The 27,418-nt window shown below is 45.5% G+C and overlaps 1 protein-coding gene across 3 annotated transcripts in view; it reads left to right on the forward strand.

Annotated features, from left to right (window-relative positions):
- Nucleotides 1-27,418, forward strand: part of l1cama (L1 cell adhesion molecule, paralog a) — a 47,039-nt gene that overhangs the window by 15,477 nt on the left and 4,144 nt on the right. For all 3 annotated transcript variants that reach the window (XM_086214755.1, XM_086214754.1, XM_086214756.1), the window contains 25 exons: nucleotides 10,426-10,785; nucleotides 11,864-11,878; nucleotides 13,835-13,937; nucleotides 14,541-14,743; nucleotides 15,503-15,625; nucleotides 15,983-16,153; nucleotides 17,494-17,608; nucleotides 17,955-18,139; nucleotides 18,424-18,555; nucleotides 18,654-18,800; nucleotides 18,930-19,041; nucleotides 21,004-21,164; nucleotides 21,254-21,413; nucleotides 21,618-21,742; nucleotides 21,851-21,952; nucleotides 23,075-23,272; nucleotides 23,350-23,420; nucleotides 23,506-23,731; nucleotides 23,827-23,942; nucleotides 24,367-24,553; nucleotides 24,759-24,881; nucleotides 25,111-25,287; nucleotides 25,375-25,488; nucleotides 25,597-25,746; nucleotides 26,138-26,275. In XM_086214755.1, the coding sequence (XP_086070881.1) occupies nucleotides 10,653-10,785; nucleotides 11,864-11,878; nucleotides 13,835-13,937; nucleotides 14,541-14,743; nucleotides 15,503-15,625; nucleotides 15,983-16,153; nucleotides 17,494-17,608; nucleotides 17,955-18,139; nucleotides 18,424-18,555; nucleotides 18,654-18,800; nucleotides 18,930-19,041; nucleotides 21,004-21,164; nucleotides 21,254-21,413; nucleotides 21,618-21,742; nucleotides 21,851-21,952; nucleotides 23,075-23,272; nucleotides 23,350-23,420; nucleotides 23,506-23,731; nucleotides 23,827-23,942; nucleotides 24,367-24,553; nucleotides 24,759-24,881; nucleotides 25,111-25,287; nucleotides 25,375-25,488; nucleotides 25,597-25,746; nucleotides 26,138-26,275 (3,487 nt within the window). In that variant the 5' untranslated portion in view covers nucleotides 10,426-10,652. The remainder of the gene's footprint in view (nucleotides 1-10,425; nucleotides 10,786-11,863; nucleotides 11,879-13,834; nucleotides 13,938-14,540; nucleotides 14,744-15,502; nucleotides 15,626-15,982; nucleotides 16,154-17,493; nucleotides 17,609-17,954; nucleotides 18,140-18,423; nucleotides 18,556-18,653; nucleotides 18,801-18,929; nucleotides 19,042-21,003; nucleotides 21,165-21,253; nucleotides 21,414-21,617; nucleotides 21,743-21,850; nucleotides 21,953-23,074; nucleotides 23,273-23,349; nucleotides 23,421-23,505; nucleotides 23,732-23,826; nucleotides 23,943-24,366; nucleotides 24,554-24,758; nucleotides 24,882-25,110; nucleotides 25,288-25,374; nucleotides 25,489-25,596; nucleotides 25,747-26,137; nucleotides 26,276-27,418) is intronic.

A 27,418-nucleotide genomic window follows, 5' to 3' on the forward strand; every position in this document is an offset into this window, starting at 1 on the left:
GAGAGAGAGAGGGCGTGTGGGGGGATGGGGGGAGGAGGATGAACGTGTGTGTGAGGGGGAGGGGAGAGAAATATTTCCTCTGAGTGGCTGAGCTGGAGTCAGGAGGTTGTCATGGTGATAGCAGGGTGAGGAAAGGAAAGGGAGGTATAGGGGTATTGACACCTAGCCTGAGACACTGCGCACACACACAGCTTTGTACAGCTGTCTTTGTGAGGACACCATTATCATAACGCATTTCCTATAGGCCCCCCCCCCCACAAAAACACCCACACACTCACACACACCCAGACTGTAACCACACCCATGTTACCCTAACTGAAACTGAACCAAGGTTTACTGTAAAACCAAGTTTTAAGTGACAGTGAAATCACACACACACACACACACACACATGCTCAGTTAAGGCTCTTTTTTGGGGGGGGTGGTATTTACATAGATTTGCTCTTAATCACTGACCTAAAAATGTATGTTTCATCGTTGCCCGCATGGTGTTTGTGTGTACTTGAAACACGCGCACTCGTGCAAGCGCACGCACTCAGGTCATATCACCATGCAAACTCTGTTCCCCGTGTTTCTCCGCGGCCTTTTATCTTCCCTCAGCTTCATTTGAATGGCAGGCAAATCCCCTTAAACTGACTTGTCTTGCAAGTCAATTACACCCACCAGTCTTCAGTCTGCTGCTCTGTACACAACCTCTGTGTGTGTGTGTGTGTGTGTGTGTGTGTGTGTGTGTGTGTGTGTGTGTGTGTTACTTACCTGAACGTTGCTGAATATCTGTGTGTGAGTCAATGGCACAGAAAAAAACAAGCTGGTGTGTAGACCAGCCACAGTAGCAGTTTTCTGAGCCAGTGCACAGACTTGTGATAATACTAATCATCTAAATTGCTTATATAAAACAAATCAAACCAACCAAAACTGCACTTGCCGTTAGAAATGTAAAATGTGTGGTTTCCTCGCATCAAAGATTTGTTTATAACATCAGATTTTGTTGATTTGCGATCATGACCCACAGCAGAGGGCATTTTTTATTGAAAATGGCAATTTACAGCGATGAAAACTTGTAATTCAAGTCCTGAACATAATTTATTTTGACTTTTTAAGTCCACCAATCTGACTGAGAGTCTTGAATTTAATCACATAAATCTGTTTGGTTTGTCTCGGCGTTGCGGGAAGAGTATAAAGCACGAAAATACAAACCCAGCAGAAAGAAGAACAAATTCAGCTCCCTAGCGGATTAAGAACCAAATCAATAAATTTGTTCATTTTTGATGTTTAATATAAAATGGGGTTTTTCTTTTGTTGTGTTTTCAGAAGTGGAAAGGGGATTTTACTCAGTGCTTATAGGTAATTTGTCTGTAAGAGCAAGAAGTCTGCTATTTTCACCTGTTCTGTTGATCATCTCATCCCTGCAGCCTCCCATCTCCCCAGGGCCCCCACTGATTCTTACTGGCCCTGTAGATCGTTACGTCTCCTGCTACATCCCAGAACATTTTCTATTTGATTAGATGAGGAGCACTTAGGCGGAAGTGCTGCTTTTGCAACTTCTAACAAAGATAATGGGATTGCCAAGAGGAGAGTCGAACTTGGTTGATCACTTTAAAGATGCAAATCGGCAGATCCTGCGTCTCCTCTACTTGTCAGTTAAGCTCTTCGGTTGAAGAGCTGTTTTTGTTTGTTTTGTTGTCCAGGATTTGCATTTGTTTATGTTTTCTGTAGTGCTTTGATTCACGAGCACTGGAGCAAGGAAGTCTGTTACTCATCACTTTTTGTCATTTCATGCGTGACGACTTCTTGTCCCTCCAAGTCCAGGGTCAAGCTCAAAAAACAAAAGAGTCACACAGCCGGTTTCCAACAATCGTTTGGCCACAAGGGCCCGTCCATGCAAATGTGAGAGCAAAGCACGATGTGTGACCTTGCCCTGCCAGCAGCTCATTTCCCTGAAGTGGTAGAAAAGACAGGATTACATCCAACCTAAAGAGACCTTGACAACTGTTTCAGTCAGAGCCCATCACAGAAAGTGCTCTGGAGGGAAGCCTAAGAGGGGAGAGAGCCATTTTTGAAACCTCTTAAAGACAAAGTACTCTGGAAAAACAGAGATGGACAAATTTGAGATCTTTTCTGATGTTTTTATAGTGACGTAGCTGTTGAATCTCACATACCTGTTGTGGGGGAGGTCGTAGGTCACGTATACACGCTCAGCCCCTCTTGTCAGGGTGTGGCGTGCCAGTTCTCCCCGTGGAGGCGACCGCGCGTCCTTGCGTGTTACACGAGCTGCAGGCAGCTGTGTCCTCCAGTGCTATATGGGCCACTTATCACCCACCTCAAGGGACCACCCCCCTCCCTCTGTCTGCTGAATAACTGGCTTCACAGCCTCCTCAGACATCACTACCTGCAACAGCCAGTGCCCCCCCGCCCACGTCCCTTGCAGCTTTTTCTTTTGTGTTCTGTACTTTTGCATGGCTGACCTCTGAATACCCCTATGGTCTGTATGAGAAAAAAAAAAACTATGAAGTCATACAAATGTGTGTGTTTTGTGCCCTTGCTTGCATGCTTTGGTAAAGATACGCCAGCATCTGCTTCTGTGGCTGAACTCCCTGCGGTGCTGTTGCACACGGTGTGTGTTGTTACAGCTGGTTTACAACAGTATGAAGCTGCTGCCTCCAGATTCAACACTGATAGATTCTTCACTGATGTCAGCTTCTCTCTACCAATCAGACTCCATCTTGATCCCCAGTGGCTACACACATGCTAAATTTCTAATTATCCACTCTGATGGATGAATAGTAGTATACAAGCACTTGAGGGGCTTCTTTGTTTTGGTACTTCACTACTAAAGCAGTATATAAAGTTATACTAAAAAAGGAAAGTGCAAGTGAAGGTCAAAATGTGTCTCAAAATAAGAAATAACAGAAGTAGGTAGCTCCAGAGGAACAGGAGGAAGGGGGAACGGCTGACTGCGGGAGATAAAGGGAGAGAGAAAGCATGAGGGGAAAAAAAGGGTAACAGGGAGGGGAACGTGAGAAGGTCACTCCTAACAGCTCTTCCACGTCAGTTCATAATGTCATGATTGCTTCTCTTTACTGGGATGAACACAATTAACTCTCTACTCTGGGACACTAAGCCATTCTGCCGCTAACACTAACCACATACGCCGCACATGTTCATCGTTGCATGTCCCCGCTGTACTCAGAATGCATAACAATATGTTTACAAGGATGTTTTGTGTGCACGGGGGGATGTTTGCATGCATCCCATCATATATCATCTGCATGACACCAAGGGTGTGTCCGTAATTAGCGCGCTTTGTGCTGCAGGCACAGTATCTGACTGATGCTGCTGCCAATGAGGGAATGACGCCAATGGCGAGAGTGTAGCGGTGCAGTGACAGTTTCTGCTGGTGCGTGCGTGTTGTGTCTGTGGGTGCTTATGTACGTGTGCATCTGTCATTTAGTGAGCAGAAAATGTTTATTTCCTTGCTTTGTATTGACCAACGAGCCAGGACTCAATTAGTATGGAAGTGTAGTTTCAATATTACAGTACTGCAACATGTGGATTTGTTCAACCATCCAAACTAAGGTTCCTTAACAGTGTGTGTTTGATTTTATCTATAAATACACACAGATCTGCCATCCTGTTCTGTTTCCTTATACATACATCCTCATTTCCTGTGACTGACAGCCAAGCCCTAACTCAATTATCCCATCGGTTTCAGGCTTAAGTGAGCAGCAGTGAACAAGCTGGAAACAGAGAGAGCTGGAGGCAGCGCTCCATCTGCACGACCGGCTCCATTAGCTGATAAGAGAGATTAGCTGACCTGCTGACACACCAGCTGATCTTTACCGATACATTCAGCAACACGTACGCACTTGCTTGTGCACAAACACACATACATGGGATCTGATACACAATAACATAAGGCTATAACACCCCGGGTCTTGACCGGTACAGAGCTTTCACTAGTCCCATAAACGGATGCCTGTCCGTGCACGTCTGTTTTTTAGGCGGGGGCCTGAGGCAGCGTGTTTTCAGGTTGTCAGTCCATCCATCTCACTCCCACTGACATGATATGTCAGGAAAACCTTCAGGGAATTTCTTGAAATTTGGCAAAAACATCCACTTGAAGTCACTCACTTGGGTCACTTAGGGTGCGATTCCGCTGGCTCACTTCAGCTCGGGTCGGGTCTGTTTGGCCCCGTTTCCACCGGCCCTAACACGGTACTAACTGTTACCATTTTGGTCCCTGCTCCACTGGGGTTCAAGCGAGTGGAGCAGGGACCAAAGTGTGATGTAAACACATACTGTAGCCGGGCGCTGATTGGGTGATTTACCCGCTTACGTCGTCTACTTCGCATCATCTTAGCCTCGGCGGGATACTGGTCATCACTTGGTAAAGACTTTTATACTTTTCTTGGGTGCTCTGTTCCACTGCTTGAAGCCTTGCCTGTCTGTCCTCTCTCACTTTTAGTTCAAGCAAAAACCACTGACCGAGCAACAGGCGTCATGCTGCCTCCATGTCCTCCATCGTTGTTGTCGTGTCGCACACAAATTACACCAGAGAACTCTCGGCCGATGAGTCCACCCACGCTGATGTGGTATGCAGTGCTGGTGGAAACAAACCCGTACCGAGCCGTACCAACCCGAAGTGAGACAGTGGAAAAACGCCCTCAAAGGTTAAAGGTCAAGGCCACTGTGACTGCACCAAAATGTATCCGGCCATAACTGAAGAATCCACACACTAACAATCACACGTGTGTCTAGTAGCATACAGAGATGATGTGAGGACGTTTATGTTAAACCCATCAAATTGTCACCTTTCTGGCAATCTTCAAAGTCATCTCAGTAAAGCCTTTTTGCTTTTAATTGTTAATTTTGTTTGCTTTGTTTAAACTAAATTCCCTTAACATCTATCTGCACTATGAACAGTATATTATGAGTCTGGGCATATCATGGGCAAAATCATATTTCTCTTTTTTCCTCTATGTTCCATCCCACTTATTTCCCTCATTTTTTCACTCTCTATGAATTTTTCAGACTTTTTTGTCGTCATCTCAGTTGTTAACCTCCTCTTTGATCTCCTGCCGGTGTTGCCCTTCCTTCTCTTCCCCCATCCCTCCATCTACCTCTCCTCTCCCTTGCCAGCCCTTGTGGATAACTTAATGAGTCCACTCGTTTCTCTTTGAATTATTCAGCTCTTTTTTTATTCCACCGTTCCCATTGTGTCTTAAGGGGAAAACATCAATAAATAAATCACAGCGCTCGTTGTTGTTGTTGTTTTGTTTTTTTGTTGTCTTGGCAATGGAGGTTATAACCGTGTATTTGTTTTTTGCTGTATAAGGGGGAGAGAGAGTGAGATTAGACAACCACACATGACTTTGGGAAAATTGCACTTCTGTCTTGTGACGTAAATTTCAGTTGCATAAATTGAAAAAGATAGTTTATCCGCATTAATCTCCTGGTGACTTTAATACTGTCTGTCACGTCTTGGTATTTCTTCGATGCCATGTGTGTTCATGTTATATTCAAGCATGTGAAGAGCAAAGCTGGATTTAAGAATGAACCTGTGTGTGTGTGTGTGTGTGTGTGTGTGTGTGTGTGTGTGTGTGTGTGTGTGTGTGTGTGTGTGTGTGTGTGTGTGTGTGTGTGTGTGTGTGTGTGCTGCCCGTGCTTCAGGGTCAGCCTTTCAGTGTATGGCAACAAATGAGTGAGTGTGCGTACGTGTGTGTGCATATGTAAGTGATACGGCAAGCCCGTTAGTGTCCATGTGTGTGAATAACTGATTTTGTATGTGCTGGGGGGGGGGGGGGGGGGGTGCTGTGTGGAGATCCTGTTGTCATGGAAACCAGGATAGAGTGAGAGTGGGCGGTTGCCCCCCCCGGCTGCTCTTACAACCTTTATTTTCTCCAGGTTTGTGTCACTGGGATATTAACCCCTAACCCTTGACAGAACGGGGGTAGGGTGGGTGGTATGTGTATGAATTTACAGAGGTGCCCTTTTCTTGTGTGTGTGTGTGTGTGTGTGTGTGTGTGTGTGGGTGGGTGTGTGGAGGCGTTGGACAACAGGGGAAATATGCTGCGTGCATTCTATCGCTGCGACTGACACAAGCAGGACTAGCAGAGGATCTAGCAGCGGAGCTTATGCTAATCGTGGTATTGATAAATGTTCTCTCTGTGTAGCCTGATTCCAGGAAAAGCTGGTTTGTGCATTTTTTTCCCATCCATTGCTGCTCATGGATCATCTGCCATAACACATAAAGTTTCCTGGTATTTTGAACGCGATAGGGATACATTTCCTGCTGCGCTGTAGTGTCTTGATATCTATTAAAGTTGCAAATATTGAATTAATCAGCTGTGTTGTCAGAGTGCTTCTGCAGCGGATTATTAAATTGACAGTGGAGAGGAAAAAGCATTGACTATAGAGGGATGAGAAGGAGAGGAGGAAGTAGTGTGAAAGGTATTATGAAAAGTGATCGTAGGAGGATGGAGGGAAGCTTTTAGTGTCAACTACCAGGGGGGCTGAGAGAGTAGAAGCAGAAAACTGATAAAACAGTGATGGAACGATGGACTCTTGTTGGTTTCAACAGTTAATATAAGGCTGGATTCAGACACAGAGACACTTTAATCATCAGGGAACGCAGTCTTCAACATGGCAAACAATGCAAATACAGTTCTTAGTGACTAACTGATTTATAGAAGAGATCCTCAGCAGGTAGCCAATAATATCTCATTTGATTTGTGGTATTTTCCTGCCATAACGACAAAGTGGGTCTGAGACTTGTCTCATTGCAACAGGCTCATGCATTAAGTATGACCCTGCCAGAGAGAGGAAGCGGGAGCGAGACTCAGACAGACACACCAAAAACACCAGGTACGGCTGGACGGACAGCATCAGGCTGGGATCAAACCAAATGTATGGCGAGGGCTGCAAATGAATTATGAATTTGGGTGAATTTAGGGCAAATTGTGCCGACAGGAAGGGTATTCCTATGAATAATTCACTCTGTAGGGGGCCTAATCATCAACCCCCCACCGGCATCACCTTGTTCCTCAGACGCTCTCCCTCCTCACTTTACTAGCCATTGACCCTCATCATATCTCCCCGCCCTGCTGCAATACCCAACTCTCTCCGTCCATTTACCTGACTGAGTGCTCTCTTTCTTTATGTCTAAATCCCACCACATTCAGCCTGATGTTCCTCCCGACAGACGAGCCCCTAAGGGAAGAGGAGTTGTAAAGGAGGGGCACATATTCATTTATTTTTGGAGGGGCACATTTTCATTTATTTTTCTCCCCCCTTCTGTCCTGCATTCTCTCCCCCCTACACATCCTCACAGCTGGAGGTAGTTAATATTTTAAATCGAGGTATGACAGGACACAAGACCTGCACACATGTTTGAACACTCACACTCCAGTAGAGCAGCGCGTCTGATCAAAGGACGGAGGAGCTTTCGCGACTGATATTTGTGTGACTCACTGTGTTGAGAGAAAATAAACCAGACTGCGCTCATCAACACAGGAGCTCCTCGCTCGCGTTTGTGGGGATCTAAATCAAACGGTAAAAGCCTCTCATGTATGTGTGGGTGGTTGGCACGATGGAGATCAAAATATGTGTGAACATGATTTGACTCTTGTGTGTTCCCCCACCCTCCACAGATAAGAGAGCCTATTTATCTTTAAACTCTTTGGCAACGCCCTAAATGTCTACTTAATGCTAATTACTACTTTTGCAGAAAAAAGAAGTGTGCAATCTCCCATCTAATGGATGACAAGAGGCAGACACCACAATGATGCTCCAGCGTTTAAACCCCACTAATGAAAGCAGCACTGACGGCACAATGCTAAATGTGTGTCTTATTTGAATTTTTGTAAGCAAAACGCCTCAAAGCAGGAATACATGAATAATTGAACAAGTAGCAAAATTGACTTGGTCGATTTGTCTGATCCATAGGAAGCAAATTTTCTGCAGTCAGGCTTTCTTGTGGGAAAGAGACACAACCACGCCCTTAAATCTCAACCCGGCTGCGCTCACTCTGCAATCTTCTTTTGATTGAACAGCTTTTGATGGCCCCCGTTGACATCCTGGTGGTGATAATAGTTTTTAAAAGCACTCAGATACACGGAGACGGGTCAGCTCAGCTCAGCGGCAAGCAGCCATCCAAGGCTTGACCTGTGACCCTGTCCGATGAAGCAGGTAACAGGACTGGGATTGGATCGCTGACAGCTGCACAGCGGACAACCAGAAGTGAAATCAGGCATCTGCCTGGATGTCAGGTGTCTGTCGCCCCTGTGATAATGGAGCAACCACAGGGTGCCGGGCTGTGCACACAGCTTAGTGTGTGTCCCACATCAGTTTGTGTTACCGTGTTTGGGTGTCTGGCCTCATGTACATGACGGCACACCTCCATGCCACCTCTCTCTCTTTGTTTCCCTGTAGCAGCCGGTCATAACCTTCACACACACCCTCCCAGACCATTATAGTGTTCCCCTTTACCGCTTCAGTTCATGACCGGAATATTCTCCAGCAGGGGCTACTGGACCATGCTGTTTTATCTGTCTGATCTCTGCTGTCGGACCACTGGAGGTGGGATTCTGTCTGTCTGTCCTCCTCCCTTTCTGTCTGTCTGTCTATCCAAGCATTACAACCCTTTGTGTGTGTGTGTGCGTGTGTGTGTGTGTGCGCATGTATGTGTGTGAGCGGGAGAGAGAGAGAGAGAGAGAGAGTGTGTGAGTCTGTCTGTCTGTCTGCTCATGCAGCCCAATCCCTTGGTGAATTGTGATTGGCGGCGTGACATGCTACGGCACGCCACATCGTTAATCAGTGTCCCACTCCATCCCACTTGGCTCTCTCACCACATCTTTGAGTGGGCGCTGATAGGCGAGTCCCCACCTTCGATCACACTAACACCAGCACTACAGTAGTACCCGACTAGCTTGCTTCATTTATCCTGTCTTAATGCGCTTTGTCTCCAGAGCAAGACAACTAAAGCAGCCTCTGTCTGATAAGCAGAAAGTGAACAAACGATTACACACTGATTGGAAGAGCTTGCTTGTGTGTGTGTGTGTGTGTGTGTGTGTGTGTGTGTGTGTGTGTGTGTGTGTGTGTGTGTGCAAGTCGATGGATGGGATTAGTGTCACAGCTGTCACCCTTTGTCATGCCTCCTCCCCTCCTTCCACGTCTCCACTCCTCCCATTGCCTCAACCGCCTCCTTCACTCTGCCACCCTGCCTCCTCACCTCCACCTCTCCTCTCCTCAGCCACTTTTGATTTTTTATCTTATCCTCCTCCGTCCACTTCACCCCTCCTCCTCCCCTCTCTCCATGTTGTGCTCTTCTTCTGACAAGGCAAGCCAGTGAATGTAATGGCTCATTTAATCCTAATGCTGTTAGTTTAAACTGCCTTATTAAGAGCTTAGCTCTCCTTTGGTCCTTAATTTCACCTAATTTGGCTCCATTGATGTAGACAAATCCCATATTCTTGTTTGTGTTTCTCAAATGTGGTCCAATACATTCTCCTCTGTAAAAACTTGCTAACCCTAATACCAGGAAAAAAGACCAATAATAACATCCCTGTGTCCTGTTCCAGTATCTCTCTCCGTCGTTTCTCCTGATATCTGACCTTCCAGCTCTCCTCAAGGTCACTCATCCCTCATGTTATGCCAACAAGCAGCAGCACACAGAAGCAAAACTCTTTCAATCAGGCCGTCATTGCTGCAGGGCTGCAAAATAACATCCTCTCTCTCTATTATCGCCATTTTCCTTTGTCTCACATGTATGTCTTAATCACGGTGTGCTGTAACAGCTCTTTGTGTGTGATATCGAGCAGTGTAAACAATCAGCGGGCCGCGCCGCATGGTGCCGCGGGGGAGGACAACCTGCATGTTGTGGTGAAGGCCGAGTCCAAGAGTACAGATGGAGAATGAGTAGAGTCCCAGCAGGGGTGGCTTTGCCTCCCTCGCCGAGGCTCATAGTATCTTTACTGCGTACTTATCACTGTACACTTGTAACTGTACATCTGGTGCAAAAAAAAAAAAAAAAAGGCATCGTAGTTATTAGTTTGTCCGTCTGTCTGGGTGATATCTGATGTGACAGTTGGAGTTAGTCTGTCAGTCCACTGCCCATCTGGCTGCTGGGAGGTTCTGTTCATTGCCTTGTTGTGGTATTCTGTCCATCTGTCCAGCTCCCCGAACCTTCCATATGGGCCACTGGTCATCTAATTAGCCAAATGGAGTTTTTTTTTTTTAATTCAAGGTTCATTGATAGGCATTGTTGGTTTTGGATCAGCAGTGGTGTATTAAGTCCATGTCCCGGTCTGTCATAGGTCTGACCACATGGTGCAGGGTAATTTTTCTCCCATTCTGACACATGGCCCCTTTCTTGCCCGCCCTCTCTCTGCTACTCCCCTCACCTCCCCCTCCTCTTTTATCCTTCAGAGAGAAGACCAGCAGGAGGGCGTGGACCTGACTTAGAGGAGAGCACCAAAGGAGAGACAAGAACAAGGAGGAGAGGACGCAGGAAGCAGAGACCTACGAGGCGGAGCCGAAGCCTGCGGTGGAAGAATCACATCCTCACACCTGCTCAGTGCGGGAGCTTGCCCTCTGTGTGCATTTTACTGCACGAGTGTGTGTGAGCAGGTGGCACTTTGATGGGACAGTGAGCAATGCCTCACACACAGCGACAGCCGGTCGGCAGTAGGGGGCAGTGCTCCTCTCGCCTCCCCCCTCTCCTCCTCTTCCTCCTCCTTTCCCTTGCTGCCCAGCCCAACCTAGCAGCCATACAGATACCCTCCAGCTGTGAGTACAGATTCATATCGCCCCGTTCACAACAATGAGCTTCAAAGATCTATTTGTTGTGTTAATTACGTTGTTGATTCATCAAAGCACGCCAGTAATGATCTTTCTACATGATTAATTAGTGCAAATGAGCAGACTGAACATGTTCCAGGGTTGGATTCTGCTATTATGTTTGAAATGCTCTTCTGTCTGAGCTTCCCTCGCTTAGCACTCCTCTTTGTGTTGTGTCTAATTACTTTGTAATTGATCCTCTAATACTGTATTGATTAGTCGCACTATTGATCTGGTTTCCATGGTGCAAACCAGAATGTGAATGAGGAGTAATTTAATCAACAGTTGAGTTATACAACAATAAAAATCCACCGTGGATTCCTTCATTCCCTCTCATTTGTTCCTCCTCCTCAGCACAATACGTGGGCATTAGAGGTACAGCTGAGCGTGTGGTCCTGCAGGGAAATTGATCTTCATCTGTGCTGCTGCTGCTGCTGCTGCTGGCCTGCCCACAGAGCGCCAAAAGACAGAGAAAATATCGTTTCCAATACTGTGTTTGTCGGTCACTTTATCTAACAGTACTTGCAGTGACTCATAGCCCTTCACCGCCCACACAGTTCAAAAGCAATCACTTAAACGCACACTTGCACTCGCACACACACGCATATGCATTCACACGTCCCGTCAATGTCGGTGAAAAGTTGTAAATCTACGAATCAAATTCCCGAAGGGGCCCGAGGTGACACGGAGGTGAGAGGGTGGAGGAGGATGATGATGAGGAGGAAGAGCAGGTCAAAGATGTAAAAGGTCAAGGTGTCCCCTGACTTTCAATTAGAGAGCCAGCGGCCTGTCAATGAGAGGCAGCGATCAGGATCAATGCGGGAGATGTGTTCGAATATGAAGGGTGAGGTTAAATGTTGCGCTCCATTACAGGAGACATTACAGCGCTTTATTGTGCAGGCATCATAATTATTGATTTATCTATCTGTCTATCCAGCGGTCTATCTGCCTGTCTATCTGCCTGTCTATCTGTCGTGACTAACATATTTTTCCTGCCTTCCCTCTGCCCACCACTGTGGACTAACAGACCACATAAGTGATCGTAAGTGCTTTTTAATTTATTGAGTTTATCCATCTTAATACAGGTGCTGCTAAAGCTTATTGTAAACACTGAGGTCATTTCCCATCCAGCACACGGTTCGCTGCACTGTCATGAAACCAGAATTAAGCTGCAATGGCAGTGTCATGCTCGTTTGTGTGTGTGTGTGTGTGTGTGTGTGTGTGTGTGTGTGTGTGTGTGTGTGTGTGTGTGTGTGTGTGTGTGTGTGTGTGTGTGTGTGTGTGTGTGTGTGCTTATTCATCTGTGCACCATCCATGTGCAGCCTGGAAGTGTGTGTTGTTTAGTTGTTTTCTGTAGGTAGGTGTGTGTTTGAGATGAGCAGGAAGGAGGAGGTGTGAGATGCTGCTCTGCTAGCAGGGCTGCCAGATCAACAACCCTGGGAAATAAAGGGGAGTTAAAGCACTAAGCAGCGGCTCCTCTCCATCTTCTCCTCTGCCAATAATAAAGCAGAGCCGGCAGCCTAAACTTCAATTTGATCAGCTGAGGAAATGTGACTATTTCCCCAATCAGTGGGAATTCTTTCATTACATTCCCTCAGTCTTTCTCTCTCTGCGTGATCCTTATTTGTTTTCTCCCTTCGATCTCTCTCCCTTTGCGTTGTCTGTCTCTCTGTTCCATCCGTCCCCTCCGTCTGCTCTGCTGCCACAGCCGTCCTCCATCCTTTGTCCTCCTTTTTTTCCCTACATAATGTAAATCCATCTCATCCCCGAAGAAAGGCTCCACAAGCAAACTAGATTTGATTTCTGCTTACAAGTGAAGATGATTCATAATAGGCCATAAAGTCTGAGAAAGAGTCAGACACGCTGGTTCAATCTAGTATTCACAACACATTCCGGTTTTTACGAGTCTGTCATTGAGCCATTGCTTTATGGCTGTTACGGACATCGGTGACAGTGAAAGAGGAGCCTCTTCTGATGGTCATAACTTTTTTTCCCCCCTCTTCAAAATCCCCAGCTTCATTTCCCCAGGGCTTACTGACTCTGTCTCTCTCTTGCTCTCAGGCATTGTGCCATCTATCTCTTTTACATGACCTCTCCTTCTTGCATTATGCCATATCAATTTCCTCTCATCTCAACCCATTTTCTCTGCTTGCTCTCTTACTTCCCCTCAGTCTGCATTTCAATTCTTTCTCTGGGGAGTCTTTTTAAGTGATATTGACAGAATATACATATTGGCAGCTGTTAAACTATGAAAATGGGTAGTGGTTCTGGTTTTCTTTGTGCTGCTAAAGTGATTGCCAGCGGCCATGTGGATACTGGTGTTACACTGCGGTAAAATGTGTCACTGCACAAGTTAATACAGTAGCATGCAGGTCATGTGAACACAGCAGGCTAAAGACTGCAGCGCTGTAGAGCGCTGCAGGGATGTCGTGTTTCACAGGCCGACCTAGAAGTGAGCTTCTCCATGGGTCCCTTCAAAGAAAAGCCAAAGGGATTTTTTTTTTCGGCTAGATTTTAGATTCTTGAAGGAAATCAGTTAAACAAACAACAACAAATGCTTGCGACTTACGTGGTTTGTAAGTTCTCTTAATTGTCACCACTTTTGTGATTTTTGCAATGTAAATGTTATCGTTAGAAGTACATCTGACGTAGCGCTAAATCACAGACGCATCTCTGCGACGTCACAACTTTTCGATTTGCGTAATTTTAATGTCCAAGCAACCTGTGTGGCAGATTTGGGGACTTGATGGCAACTGCCATTTTTAAATTCTTCAGATGTCACAAGTGTGGTTACATACTGATGAACTGAAGAACAAAACACTGCAATATCTTAAGCTTGTGTGAATGAAATGTCTGAACACTCATCCACAATTCATGCAGCAATTATTCCAATTATAAAATGAATATTAGGTTGTTGACTTGCTTCCAGGTTGTTGTATGCTCGCATGATTTTTCATGATGTTTTCACAACACTAACTTTATCTTTGGTCTTTCCCAGTCGAGAGCCCTCCGTTCATCACCACACAGCCTGAGTCTGTCACCGTCTTCAGTGTTGAAGACCTGGTCATGAGCTGTGAAGCCTCCGGAAACCCTCCGCCCATGTTAGTCAGCACATGGTCACACAGAAAACACTTTCACTGCTCACTGTGACTGAACAAGGAGCAGAGTCGCTAGCTGTTTTTAGGCAACTGGATGAATGTCAGAAAGACATCAAGGAACCTTGTCATTGTTTCTTTGCTTCTCTTAAGTGGAAAACAGCTCCACCTGACAAGTAAGGGATGAATTTTGCGATTATGCAGAATGAGTCCTAGTGGGGCATCAATCTCATGACATATGAGGACAGTTTATGTGTCCCCAAGTGATACCTCGTCCAAAAAAAGTTGGTGTAGTGGATTACTGATTACTGGATTAAGAGGACATGGATTAAATTGGTTTGGCTGTCGTAGTTGGTGGCTTTTGGGCACCATTAGCTTCAGGCTAAATATACATGGCTGGTCCTTTCTGCATTTTGGAGTCACAAAGAAGTGATGAAGCAGTGAAAAAACATTTTCAGAAGCTCAAGACATCTATTTGTTAGTACCTGTAAGGCAGAAATACTTTATAAGTGAAGTATCACTAAAAAAAAATCTGCTTTCAAAGGTACAGAAGTTGTTTTGTGACGGATCATTTGAGTGAATTAGTGACTCCTCTATTCTTTGCTCAAGATTCAGATGGACGAAGGATGGACAGGAGTTTGACCCGGGGAGAGACCAGGAGCTGAAGGTGACTGAAGGCTCAGGCTCGTTTGCATTCTATACACTCAGTAACACAATGGACACCCTGAAGCAGTACCAGGGCAAGTACGTCTGCTACGCCTCCAACAAGCTCGGGACAGCGGTCTCCAGTGAGGCCACGATCAAGACTGATGGTAAGAATTTGCAGTCTTTGAAACAGGATTAAACAAATCCAGTGTGCAAATATGATGTCAGAAACACTGCATCACATGAGGAAAGTGGTGTTGTCAGTGTCAGCGCTCCTGTGAAAGCCTTCAAGGTCCAGATTAGATGTAAAGTCACTTGCTGTTAGTTTTATCGGCAACAACAGAGCAGTGAGCAGAGCCGGCGCACAAACCTCTTCCTTGGCCTGCTTTAGAAAGAGCTCATTTGTTTGTGGATGAAGGATCACAATGAGAAGCCAGGGTAACTCCACCCAGGACATAATTATGACACACACACACACACACACACACACACACACACACACACACACACACACACACACACACACACAAGAGTAAAGAGCACCTCTGTGAATTCATCCACCTGTGTTACTGGCTCTCTCCTGGGTGACCTTCTTCCCTCACAGTTTCCCTGACAACGGTTTCCCCAGAAACGCTCTCAAGTTGATGTCATGTGAAGTATCTTCGGCAGCTCCTGTGGGGTTATCAACAACGAGCAGTGGGGAGGGAGGGAGGAAGCAAACACGTATGGCTAAAATCAAATCATTAAACCTGGCATCTTCTTCTCCTTGAATCCTTGAAGTTCCCTGTGTGGGGATTGTAGATAATTGTGTGTTTAGGTTGTGTGGTGAATCGCCTCAGGTTGTTTTCAACAAGAGAGTAAATGAGGCTACAGGTGGTTGCTCACAAGCACATTTCATCAAGTGTATATTCTTCCTTTCTTCTCAGTTCTACCCTCCCAGCAGAAAGAGAGGAAGTTGTATGTGAAGGCTGAAGAGGGAAGCAGTGTTGTTCTCAAGTGTAACCCCCCTCAGAGCTCCATGGAGCCCATCATCCACTGGATGGACTGGAGTGAGTGTATTATATTTCCATCCCTCACTCCATTACGTCCTCCCTGCCTCCTCACTAATGCTGTCATTTAGACAGACATCAATTATTGTTCACTGCTATCACATCGTAGGCGAGTCCTGAAACAATATCCATGCTCATTTTATATTTGTGTTCTTCTTTTATGTCTTCAGCAGCTTTTTCAGTCAAAGCAAAGTCAATTTTCTCTCTCTCTCTCACTTCCTCTATCGTATCATTACATCTATTTCTTCTCACCATGTCATGCTGTTGGCAAGATCCTGTGGCGTCTGCCTGATTATGGCCTCGCTTCCTCCTGCCTTCATTTTCTATGTCTCATATCACCTCTCTGTCTCTCTGCAGGGCTACACCATATCCTGCTGAGTGATCGGGTGGTGGTGGGGAAGGATGGCAACCTATACTTTGCCCACCTGAGACCTGAGGACAGCAGGGATGACTACACCTGCAACGTCCAGTACCTTGCAACCCGCACCATCCTGGCAAAGGAGCCCACCACTCTGACAGTCAACCCCTGTGAGTTTGGCTCTTTTCTGGATTTGTCCTCAGAAATTCATCTCAGCGTCATCTGCAATTTCAGCTGACAGTACGAGGGTCTCACGTGGGGGGGGGGCGGGGGGGGGGCAAGGTCAGAGGCCCTCAGACAGAGCTTGGAATAAGGGAACCCCTCAACTCCTTTAGTTTACTCGCCATGTTTCTGGATGCTAGTGAGATCTTCATTATCAATGGAAAAAGTGATGTCGCCAAATACATAAAAAGGTCTGTCCTGAGGCATTTATTGATTTCTAACTCTGGTAAAGTGGGAGAAAAAAGAGAAATTTCCCATATTGACTCCAAACGGCATATTCAGGCTAAATGGTTCATGATGCACTTGATAACTAACTCTCTTTTACTTCCACTCACTGACTCTCTCCCTGAAATTGGCGTGAGTCCACATTTATCGTACAAGAAACAGAATTCTACAAACAACAGTGTTATCTTATGCACAAATGTGTTATTACAGATCTTAGGACGAGAGCTCCCAATTTAGGAAGCGAAGCCTGTGGGTGCCCAAACACATCATTATGAATTATTCTTATCAGAAACTGCATGACTGTATTATGGCTCCCTGGTGCTTTTTGACTGCATGAGATACCAAGTGGCCACCGTCAACACCATTTTCTGTTCAGGGTTGCGGGGGGGCATACAGAGACAGACAATCATTCACACTCACATTCACACCTGCGGGCCACTCGAGTCTCCAGGTCACCTGACTGGCGTGTTGTTGGTGTGTGGGTTGAAGCATCCGGAGCGAAACGATGCAGGCACCAGGAGAACGTATAAACTCGACACAGAAGGGCCTCAGCTGGCTATCAGATTCCAACCCAGGCGACAGTCCCAACCCTGCACCAGCGTGACGCCCCACAAATCAGCCTTATGTTTCCTTTTTGGTCGGAGAAAATAATCGGCACTCTCAAAATGAACCATAGTTTTCTCAGAGAACCATTGAAACCTATGTCTATGTAACCGAAATAAACTCACCCACATGTGACGGCACGTCGTGCTGACCAAAGAGGAGACCGTACCCAGAGCCAGCGGGGGGCCATCACCCCCTCAGCCCAGTGGTAATGAGATGCACCTCACACTGAGATGTGGCTGCCAGCATCTGCTGCCCAACCAGAGGTCAGGGAGATGAGCTCATGTTAACACACAACCTCTGCGTGTGCCGTTTCAAAGGGAAAGACCTCTCCACATGATCCTGTCGGTGTGAAAATATATGTTTCTGAAGTGGCTGCTGTGTCAGCGCTCTGAAAATGGCCCATACATATGTATGAATCACACTGTCCCTCCTTCTTCTCCTCCCTCTCTTTCTTCAGCCAACTCGGTGCTGCGGAACAGGAGGCCCCAGATGATGAGACCCAATGGAAGTCACTCCTCTTACATCGTCCTCAAGGGCCAGACCGTGGAGCTTGAGTGCATCGCCCAAGGCCTGTAGGTGTCTGTGTGTGTGGATGTGTGTGTTTTTGCTCTATCAATCCGAGTAGGGGAGCCGCTCCTCGTAATCAATCTCACCTTCTTCGCATCCATCTTCCAACACTCCTCCTTCATCCTGACACTTTTCATCCCGTGATCTAATATTTGCCGTTTCCAGCAGACTCCGCCTCGTGACGCCTTCTCCTGCTTGTGTGCGTCCCCTCTGCTCTCTCTCTGTCTGCCTTCTGTATTTTATGTTTACTTTCTTTCCCTTTCAAACATCACCAGCGTTTCCATATCTCTCCTCTCCGTCGAAACCCTTCCCACGCTAACCTCCTTCCTCCCCTTTCCCTCTCCTCTTCAGTCCAACTCCCAGACTTTCATGGGTTAGAAGGGATGGTGAGATGTCTGAAACTCGGACCACCAAAGACATGTTTGGCCATCGTCTGCGCTTCACCAACATCTCCGAGAGCGATGGGGGCGAGTATCAGTGTATAGCTGAGAACTCCCAAGGGAAGGCCACACACACTTACACCGTGACTGTGGAAGGTAAGCCACACACTCTTTTTTTTCCAAAAAAAATACCATCAGATAAAAAAACAATGTATGCTATTGGTAGTTGGAAGTTATAATTTTACAATACAATGGTTGATATAGTAATCCAGATTCACTGTTAATCATAATATTGTATGATGCGTACTAGTTATACGATACGTGTCCTAATTTGCGGCTGAGGCACATCCGTTATCTTTCCTCCAGTTCAGTAGGAAGAGAATTCTCAGTCTTTGTCGTATAAAAAAGTGCCACAGTGATTTATAATCTGTCCTTTGTAGCTTCTCCCTACTGGACCAAAGAGCCTGTCAGTCAGTTATACGCCCCAGGTGAGAACGTCAGGCTGGACTGCCAGGCAGACGGCGTCCCCTCTCCCATCATCATGTGGACCATCAACGGGATCCCTCTCTCATGTTAGTACACACACCTGCCGTAACATACACACAACTGCATGAACCGTGCATGTTCTAACACAATGTGTGTTCCTCTTCTTTTTTTTTTTTTTAACCAGCGATCGATGAGGAACCCAGACGTACCCTGACACCAAGTGGCTCCCTGATCTTAAAGGAGGTCGACTTTGGAGACACTGCAGTTTACCAGTGCCGAGCCTCCAACAAGCATGGCAGCATCCTCACCAACATCAACGTCTTTGTCATTGGTGAGCCTTTGTTCCGTTCACGTATGATCAACAGAGTCAAGTGTGTGTGTGTGTGTGTGTGTGTGTGTGTGTGTGTTTGTGTGTGTGTGTGTGCGCATTTGTGTCTGATTGCTCTGTGTGTGTCTTCAGAGCTGCCTCCCCAGATCCTGACTGAAGATGGAAACACCTACGTTGTTACTGAGGGTCAGAAGGCTTTACTGGAGTGTGAGAGCTTTGGATCTCCTAAACCTAAAGTCATGTGGTGAGACCCTGCAGTGACCTGCTCTGTTCCAGTCTATTCTGCTGTATTTATTTATTATACTGAAGTTTATTCTCTAACAGATTTTTCATTTTAATAGGTTTGACAGGGGTGATAGTATTGCGTAGGTAGATATTCATATGCATAAATTAGCAGCCAAATGCTGTTACATCTGGGCCGTGACTGTTAGTGAGGCTGCTATCCAGCCAGGCTTTGTTCTGTGGTTGGTAAATCAGGCAAAGTGGCAATTAAACAGGTGAATTCATTAGCAACTGCAGGAGCTGAAGATGTGTTATTCTTACTCTGGTTACAAGAGCTCTTTTGCAATTTTTTTTGTAATTTGTTTAAAACACAAATAACAGAAGAAACATGGAGGAGATCCAGCGATGTATTAATGGAAATCACAATCGTGAGAAGTTGGTGCGTTAGTATATCTGTGGCATCTTTTATCTCCTCTGTACGGCTTTAGTCAAGAGGCTATGATACACTTTGTTAGCAGAGTCATCAATTAATAGTTAAAATTATTGTTTGGTGATTAAGCAAAAAAGGAGGATTCATGTTTTAATTAATAGCCACGATCAAAGTTATCCTATTTTTGCTCATTTTAATGTGGACAGGCTTAAAGTGCCAGAGTACTAAAGAAAAAGCACAAGTCCTCCAACAGGAAAATGAAAATATCTCATTGTGACCCTACATTTGAGCCCCTCACTGTCGGCTTTCCATTTATCTCTTTCTAATTCACCTTGAATATTAACTGTCAATCCCCGTTTTCCATTGATATTCAAACTGTATTCACCTTTTTCATGTCATCGCTGATTTTCCACATCGTACGTCGTGTCCTGTCCCGATCAAGGACCTGTTTGTCTGGATCATACTGGTCTAGTTCTCTCTATCAGTTCATGGTGGTTCTGAATTCTGCAGTTCTTTTGGGCATGATGTTTGTGCTATTCTGCACACCGCCAGTTTGTATCTCCATTTATCCACTCAGTCATACACTCATCACCTTTACTTCTTTGTAAGTTAAATTCTGACATCCTCTCTCTCTTTTCACACTTAATTTTCCCTCAGATTTTTGAATCTGACTCTGTCTTTTGGTCGACAGTCTTTAGAGCATCGTGACTGTAGATATTTCTTCCGTCAAATGATATTCTCTTATTCAGGTTGGCCATGAGTGCTAGGATGGTAAGATGGCCGGCTCAATAATGTTCATGATTAATCTTCTGTACCTCCATCATCTCTGTTTATAGATTTATCTTTGTTTTGTCTTGCCAAAGGTTAAATGCCTGCAGCAGATAATAACAGGCGAAGACAATAATCCCCAACCAAGCTCATTAACCCTGAAACATACAGTATTTATAACTTTGACTCAGAAGGAAGCGATAGCAGTTGTGAGTGAATGAAAAATGATACAATGAGAACCAAAAGCTTTTTGCACATCAGTGCTAAGAAACACGCTTGGCTGAGAGGTTTTCTGTGCAAGATCTAATATTCAACATCCTCAAATTGTTGTTAGTTCTTCGCCTGAGACCAGTTGGGGCTCATTTCATCAACTTAGTTATATTTTTGTGCCAAGACTGCAGGCTCACATTCTTCATTTTATTGCATAATAATCACACACAAAGGAGTTTCATCGCCCACTTCATACGTGTGCAGAGATGATTGCCTCTGATTAGAGTTTCCTGCTGATGGGGCATGATGGGAACCGTTGGTGCAAACTCTGCTGGTAAAACACTTGTAAAACCTGCCGGGCATCCTGTCTGTTCCAGGGGACATATTCTTCTTTGTTATTTGTATTTCCTTTTGTTTTATGGCTTTTAATATTTCAGATCCCTCTTCAATCAATGATTAATGATGAAAATAATGTACTTTTTACAGCGTATGAATCAGCACACGTCTTTGTCTCTGCTTCATCGTTTGCTTGCAACATTTCTAAGATGAGTGTGTGGTGCTGCGTATCTCCTCCAGGACCAGTGGTGACTCCTCCTCCCTTCTGGCAGACCCCAGAGTTAACCTGCTTATCACCGGGGGTCTTGAAATCTCTAATGTCACTCATGATGATGAGGGCATCTACACCTGCTCTGTGCACAACACCAACCTGTCAGTCAGCGCCGAGCTGGAAGTGCTCAGTGAGTCACACACGCTGACACACTGCTGCAAGTGACCCTTAGTGATGAGTCCCTTAGCTCATGTGTGTCTCCCTGCTTTTTGTCTCCAGACAGAACAGTGATCCTGTCACCCCCACAGGCTTTAAAGGTGCAGCCTGGAAATACGGCAATCTTTACCTGTCTGCCCCAAGTCGACCCCAAGCTCGATGTCCCATTCATTCAGTGGAGAAAGAACAATCAGAAGCTGATCGAGTCCCATAGTGATGAGAAGTAAGACTTGATTCTACACAAGATTCATAAAGATCAGTGTTGGTCTGTTTCCTGCTACATAAAGAAACAAACAATCAGGAAAGATGTGAGATAATAAGAAAATTAAGGGAAATTAACCATGATAATGTCTCCAGGGAGATTATCATGATTGAAGTGGAGGCAGATGATGAGGATGAGACTAAAATGGTGTCTGTTTTTCATCAGATACACATTTGAAGGTCCTGACCTGATCATAGCGAATGCGGAACCAGAAGATGAAGGAGTCTATACCTGTGAGGTCATCACGAAGCTGGACGCGGCCGAAGCCAGTGGCACGCTTACTTTGTATGGTAAGGTCACTGAATCAGCTGTGTATGATGAGGAAAAACCATTTTCTTAATTTGTTGTGCAGCGTGTGTCAGTATGCGTTCAATAAAAGGTGCACCTGTCGCCCTCAGATCGCCCCGACCCTCCTACCTTACTCCAGGTCACTGACCCTAAACATCGTGCTGTCACGCTCAGCTGGACTCCTGGAGACGACCACAACAGCCCTGTATACGGTAGACAAACACTCCCCTCCTATTTCCTCCCTCTTGTTCTTGCCTCCAATGCTAGAAGCACTTTAAGGTGTATTTTTATATTTTTTAGTTTAACAGAAACTCGTAGCGTTTCTCTGGCTGTGGTTATGACTCTGTCAGTAGTTTATTGGGATCATCAGTGAGATTCATAGATTTGCAGCAGGGATTTTAACATTGCCATGGATTCCCTCCAGCAACGACAAGAAAATCAGCTCTGGGTGACAAAAACGTTTGTGAGACGTACATGTTTTATGTTCAATGTGATAATCTTCACAAGTCAACACCCTTTTATGATTTTTGAATCATTCATGCAGTTGCTAGAGGTAGAAGGCTAATTTTATGCCCTGCATGAACCACCGGATGATGCATGACTTCCCCATCACTGGCTTTCTGCTGATCCTGCTTTCAGCGTGAGGATGTTTGTAGTCTTGTTTACCCACTTAAAATTGTACTTAATGTTTGAAGACACATGAAGGCATCAAAATTCACAAGTCTGGTATTTGCTGGTGTTTTTTATTCTGCAGGACAAAACGTAACAATACATCAAGATTGTGTGAACCACATGCCAGAATTCAGGAGGTGAACTGAAACAAGCCACTACGAGTGCAAACTTCTCTTTGTGTTTTAGGACTCATACCAACGCCACTCAATTATTCATGTGTATTCACTTAACCTTCAAAGTGCATGCCTATTTCAAATAATAAACCTAAATCATCCCCAAAATGCATCCTAACCTTAACGCAAAAACAAGGTTTTTAACCCTGAAGCAGCCTGTTATTATTTTATTGCTCCATTTTGGTCCAACAAAGCGCACAGAATTGTGGGATCCTGGATTTGGACCCCACAAATATAGTTAAATAAGGCCACATGCAGAAACATAAACCTGAGCACTCAGAGCAACAAACCCGTCTCTCCCCCTGGCTGCCCTATTTTCATTACACGAACAGGATGATTGCTTGATCTTCAGCATCAAACTCTTGTAAAATATGAATTTTCTTAGTCTGACTCTCTCGATGGAGTGTTTATTTATGTATCTGTTGCTCTGTTAATGTTTATCCCTTGTCTCTACACCATTTCTGTGTGTGTGTGCGTGTGTGTTTGCAGAGTATGTGATTGAGTTCGAGGATCAGGGTTTAAAGGGGAGTGGTTGGGTAGAGTTGAAGAGAGTGAGTGGAAAAAAGGCCCACGCGAGCCTCACTCTCTGGCCCTACATGTCCTACCGTTTCCGGGTTATCGCCATCAATGAGGTGGGCAGGAGTCCACCCAGCAAGCCATCTGACATCCACAACACACCTGCTGAAGGTTAGCGCCGTTAGCCACAACCACATGACACCATCATCACACAAAACCCCACCTACTGAACTCTTTTCTTGTCACAGTTCCAGACAACAATCCTGAAGATGTCAGGAGTGTGTCCATCGACCCCGACACACTCATCATCACCTGGGAGGTAAACGTGTGAACTCAACGTAGAGCCGAAGCCGTCATTCCCAGAGGGGTTTGTGCGTCATTGTTTACTGTTCCTGTCACCACAGGAAATGGAGAGGCATAACTTTAATGGACCTGACTTCAAGTACCACGTGTTGTGGCGTCGGGTGGTGGGCAGTGGGCCCAAGTGGCACAGCAACTACACAGAGGCGCCGCCATTCGTCGTCAATGACATCGGCAACTTTTCTGCCTTTGAGATCAAAGTGCAAGCTGTCAATGAGAAGGGGGAGGGGCCTGAGCCAGACCCTGTCATTGGCTACTCTGGAGAAGATTGTAAACAGATTTTCCAGCAATAAACTTGGGAATATTTCTACCTTATTCTTGTATTCGTTCTAAGCCACGCCCTTATTTGTGTCGCTGTATTTCAGTTCCGCTGGAGGCTCCGATGGATGTAGGGTTGGTGCTGCTGAACAGCACGGCCATCAGGGTCACCTGGGCCGCGGTAGATAAAGAGACGGTCAGAGGACACCTGCTGGGATACAAGGTACTGGTCCTGCATCTACTCTGCTGTTTGGCCTGACATATTCAGCCCTTGTCTTCATGAATAATTAATATTTGGGGTTTACATCAGAGGCAGTCAGATCTTGGCAAAGGTCTCAGAGTTCCTTTTATTTCCAAGGTTGTGAAGAATGGAAGGTGCTTTTATATTTGAGATGATCTCCCCCTCAGAAGTTTCACTCCAGCTGCGCTGCAGACCTTTCTATCTTCTGGATCTATGAAGCAAACATTCCTCACGCTCGCCACACCTCTCGTCTCTGTGTTAGTTCATTAATTAACGGAGCCTCTTTTATACTGCCTCAATAAAACAGAAATATATCTCTCTAAAGACACAATATTAACCAAAATAAGGACTGCAACACATTCTAGTAAATAATGACTCATTGTTTTTACTGATTTTCCTGCCCCAGATTCACTTGACCAGGATGAGCTCCAGGGGACCAGAGAAGGTTCTAGTGGAGACCGGAGCCAACGAGGAGAGGAAGGTTATCAGCGTTCTAAGACCGTACTCCCGCTACACTTTGGCCGTCAGCGTGTTCAACAGCAAAGGAGATGGACCCCCCTCTGAGCCACTGTCCTTCATGACTGCTGAGGGAGGTGAGAGAGAGAAGGAGGGGGGGTGAAGTGGTAGAAGAAGTTTAATGGCTAACGGAGAGAAAGGAAGATGGGTGGATGGTTAGCGGGGGGTTGAAACTGATGTAACGACAGAAGCTACTGAGCAGCCCTGGTGGCAGACGCACTAAGTGACAGATAGAATTGTCTGTCATGAGCAATTTAATCAGACTTGTTTTTTTGCTGCTAGTTCCTCATCCTCCCACGTCCTTGACGCTGGACAGCCAATCAGAGACAGAAATGACCCTCCACTGGACGCCACCAAGCCAGCCCAATGGGGTCCTCTTAGGATACCTACTGCAGTACCAACAGAGTGAGCATCATTTGCATTAATCCATATCTATGAAAATTACTATCTAATGCATAAATTACTTTTTACTATTAACGTGTGTCCAGGATGAATGAGGGCATCTGTAACCAACAACTGAAGCCTTTCCAGCAAAATCAATAGCCAGAAATGCCAAAAGCTAATGAGGCCGATCAGTCAGTCACATGTCATCCTGAACAAACACAGAGGCACTGATTGGATGTTTTTGTGTCAGTTGTGGAGAATGATGACAGCCCCATGCAGGTGGAGAAAATAGGAGACCCCACAGTCACCCACCTCACCTTGAGGGACCTGGACCCACACAGCCACTACCGCTTCTACCTGAGGGGCCAAACTGTTGCTGGGGAGGGAGAGCCCATCGTGAAGGAGGGGGCCACCACACTGGAAGGAGGTACAAAGCTTCCTCGCCGACCCCATGCGCTCAGGACCAGATTGCAATGTCAGATGACACAAGTGATCCCTCTGTTGTGTTTTTCAGCTCCTCCCGACAACTTCAACCTGTCTGCAGGAGAAACCTACGTTAACCTCAGCTGGGTGGCCAAGAAGAGACACAAGAGTGTCAACTTCCAGATCCACTACTTCAAAAAGAATGGTAGAATATCTCCTCAAACCTGTTTGCATCAAACCCTCGAAAGATACACATGGTTTAAAAACCTTGAACTACAGAAAACCCGTCATCGTTGACACCATGTCTCTGCAGATGCCAGTAAATGGAAGAAGACGGGAAAGGTGGACTCTTCGCAGTTGTTCTACCAGCTCCAGGGTCTGACTCCTGGCTCTGATTATCATCTGCGCGTCACCTACAGCAACACCACCCTCCTGGATACTGAAACCAAGACAGATGGAAAAGGTAATGCGAGTCTGCCACTGCTCATCTGTATTTCTTTCATCTTCTCCGCCTCTCCTCTGGGCTTCCCACATCTAAATATAAAACTGATCCTACCGAGAGATCCTCACAGTTCCTGCTCAGCGTGTGAAGTGCTTTCAAAGACATATGTGAAAATGGAGCTTGGTTAGCCGTATGAAATGATCTATTACTCATGTTTGTTTGGTGTATCGGGCTGTATTTTGGAAGGTCCCCAGTGAAATGCCATCCTGTCAGAATACATAAAGCTCTGTCTTGCTTGCTCCAGATTTGCCTCCATGTTTTCATCTTGTCTCTCCATCTCTCTCAGAGTTTCTGCTCCTTTTGTATTTTCATGAACAACAACAAAAAAAACTTCCCTCTTCTTCCCTCTCAGCTGAAGGAATGACGGAGGTGAAGCCGAGTTTTGCAACTCAGGGCTGGTTCATCGGTGTGGTGAGCGCCGTCGTGCTCCTGCTGCTGATTCTGCTCATCCTCTGCTTCATCAAGAGGAGTAAAGGGGGGAAGTATTCAGGCAAGTACAGTACATGAGTTTTGTGCAGTAATGGAGTCGGATATCGTTCCAAAATTTCCAATGCCGGTACTTTTACTGTTAGCTTGACTACAACTCCAGAAGGATGTACATTTTTTAAGTTGTTTTCTTTCTGCTTAAAATCCATCCCAAATCTTTGGTTCCAGCTCTCTGACATGTTTAGCCACTCAAAAATAACAAAAAATATCAACCAGTTCACCAAAAATGTGTTTTGTTTTGTGTTTTTTTCTGTTTCAAGTCTTTCGTTTTTTCTTTCAGCACACTGAAATTTTCCCACTTCAAATAGTTTTACAACATTAAAAATCAAGGGGCAACTTGGAGATTTATTGCTTAGATGTTGGGATTTGGTACTGAATGACAATCATCATCGATCAAGTAGCTTGTGTGCTTTTACTTTTCATTCTTAAACTCATCATACATACTTTTACTTTGGTAGAATCGTAGATGATGTGACTTTTACCGCAGCACTCACGTGCCTGGCTATTCCTACTTGTACTCAAGTAAAGGAACTGCTTTCTTCTTGTACTACTGCCCTTCCTGTATCTTGAGACGATGCTGGCTGGATCTCATCAACAGAATATTTATTCCTGCTCTTCTGCTTGTGTGCCGGAGTAACGTGACAAATCAAGGCTCTTTAAAGGTTCCGTTTACACAAGCGTTGAGGCTAACACCAGCCATAAAGCTGTCTGATACAGGAAATGACACTGCAGTGCAAAGAGATGCCAAAGAGTCACCAAAGTGCTTCCAGTAAGCACAAATACCGGGAAGAAGACATAAAAACAACAACTTGACCATCTTTAAAACGCTCTCAAACAGCTCCCTCATGTGTCACGAATTTATAGGCCCCATTTCCAAATAATAGGCCACTTCAATAACCTCTTACCTTACAGCTTTCACATCAAATATCTGCTGAAATGGAACGCTAAGCACGCACTTCCTCCCTGTGATTGTAAGGACGAGGCTCTGTGAAATGATGATAATCGCAAACTGTAAGAGCAACTGCAACCTGCAGGTCAGCGTCTGCGTGGTCAGAGAAAAGCACCAGGCTTTCACTGGAACAAGTAACTGGCTCCTTTTAAAGTTGAGCCAATTGTCTGTGATAAAAGCAAGGATTAATTGAATTAT

Source organism: Aulostomus chinensis, chromosome 9 (assembly GCF_037954235.1).
Source record: "Aulostomus chinensis isolate RoL2024-O1b breed Wild chromosome 9, RoL_Achi_v1.0, whole genome shotgun sequence".
Taxonomy (NCBI): Eukaryota; Metazoa; Chordata; class Actinopteri; order Syngnathiformes; family Aulostomidae; genus Aulostomus; species Aulostomus chinensis.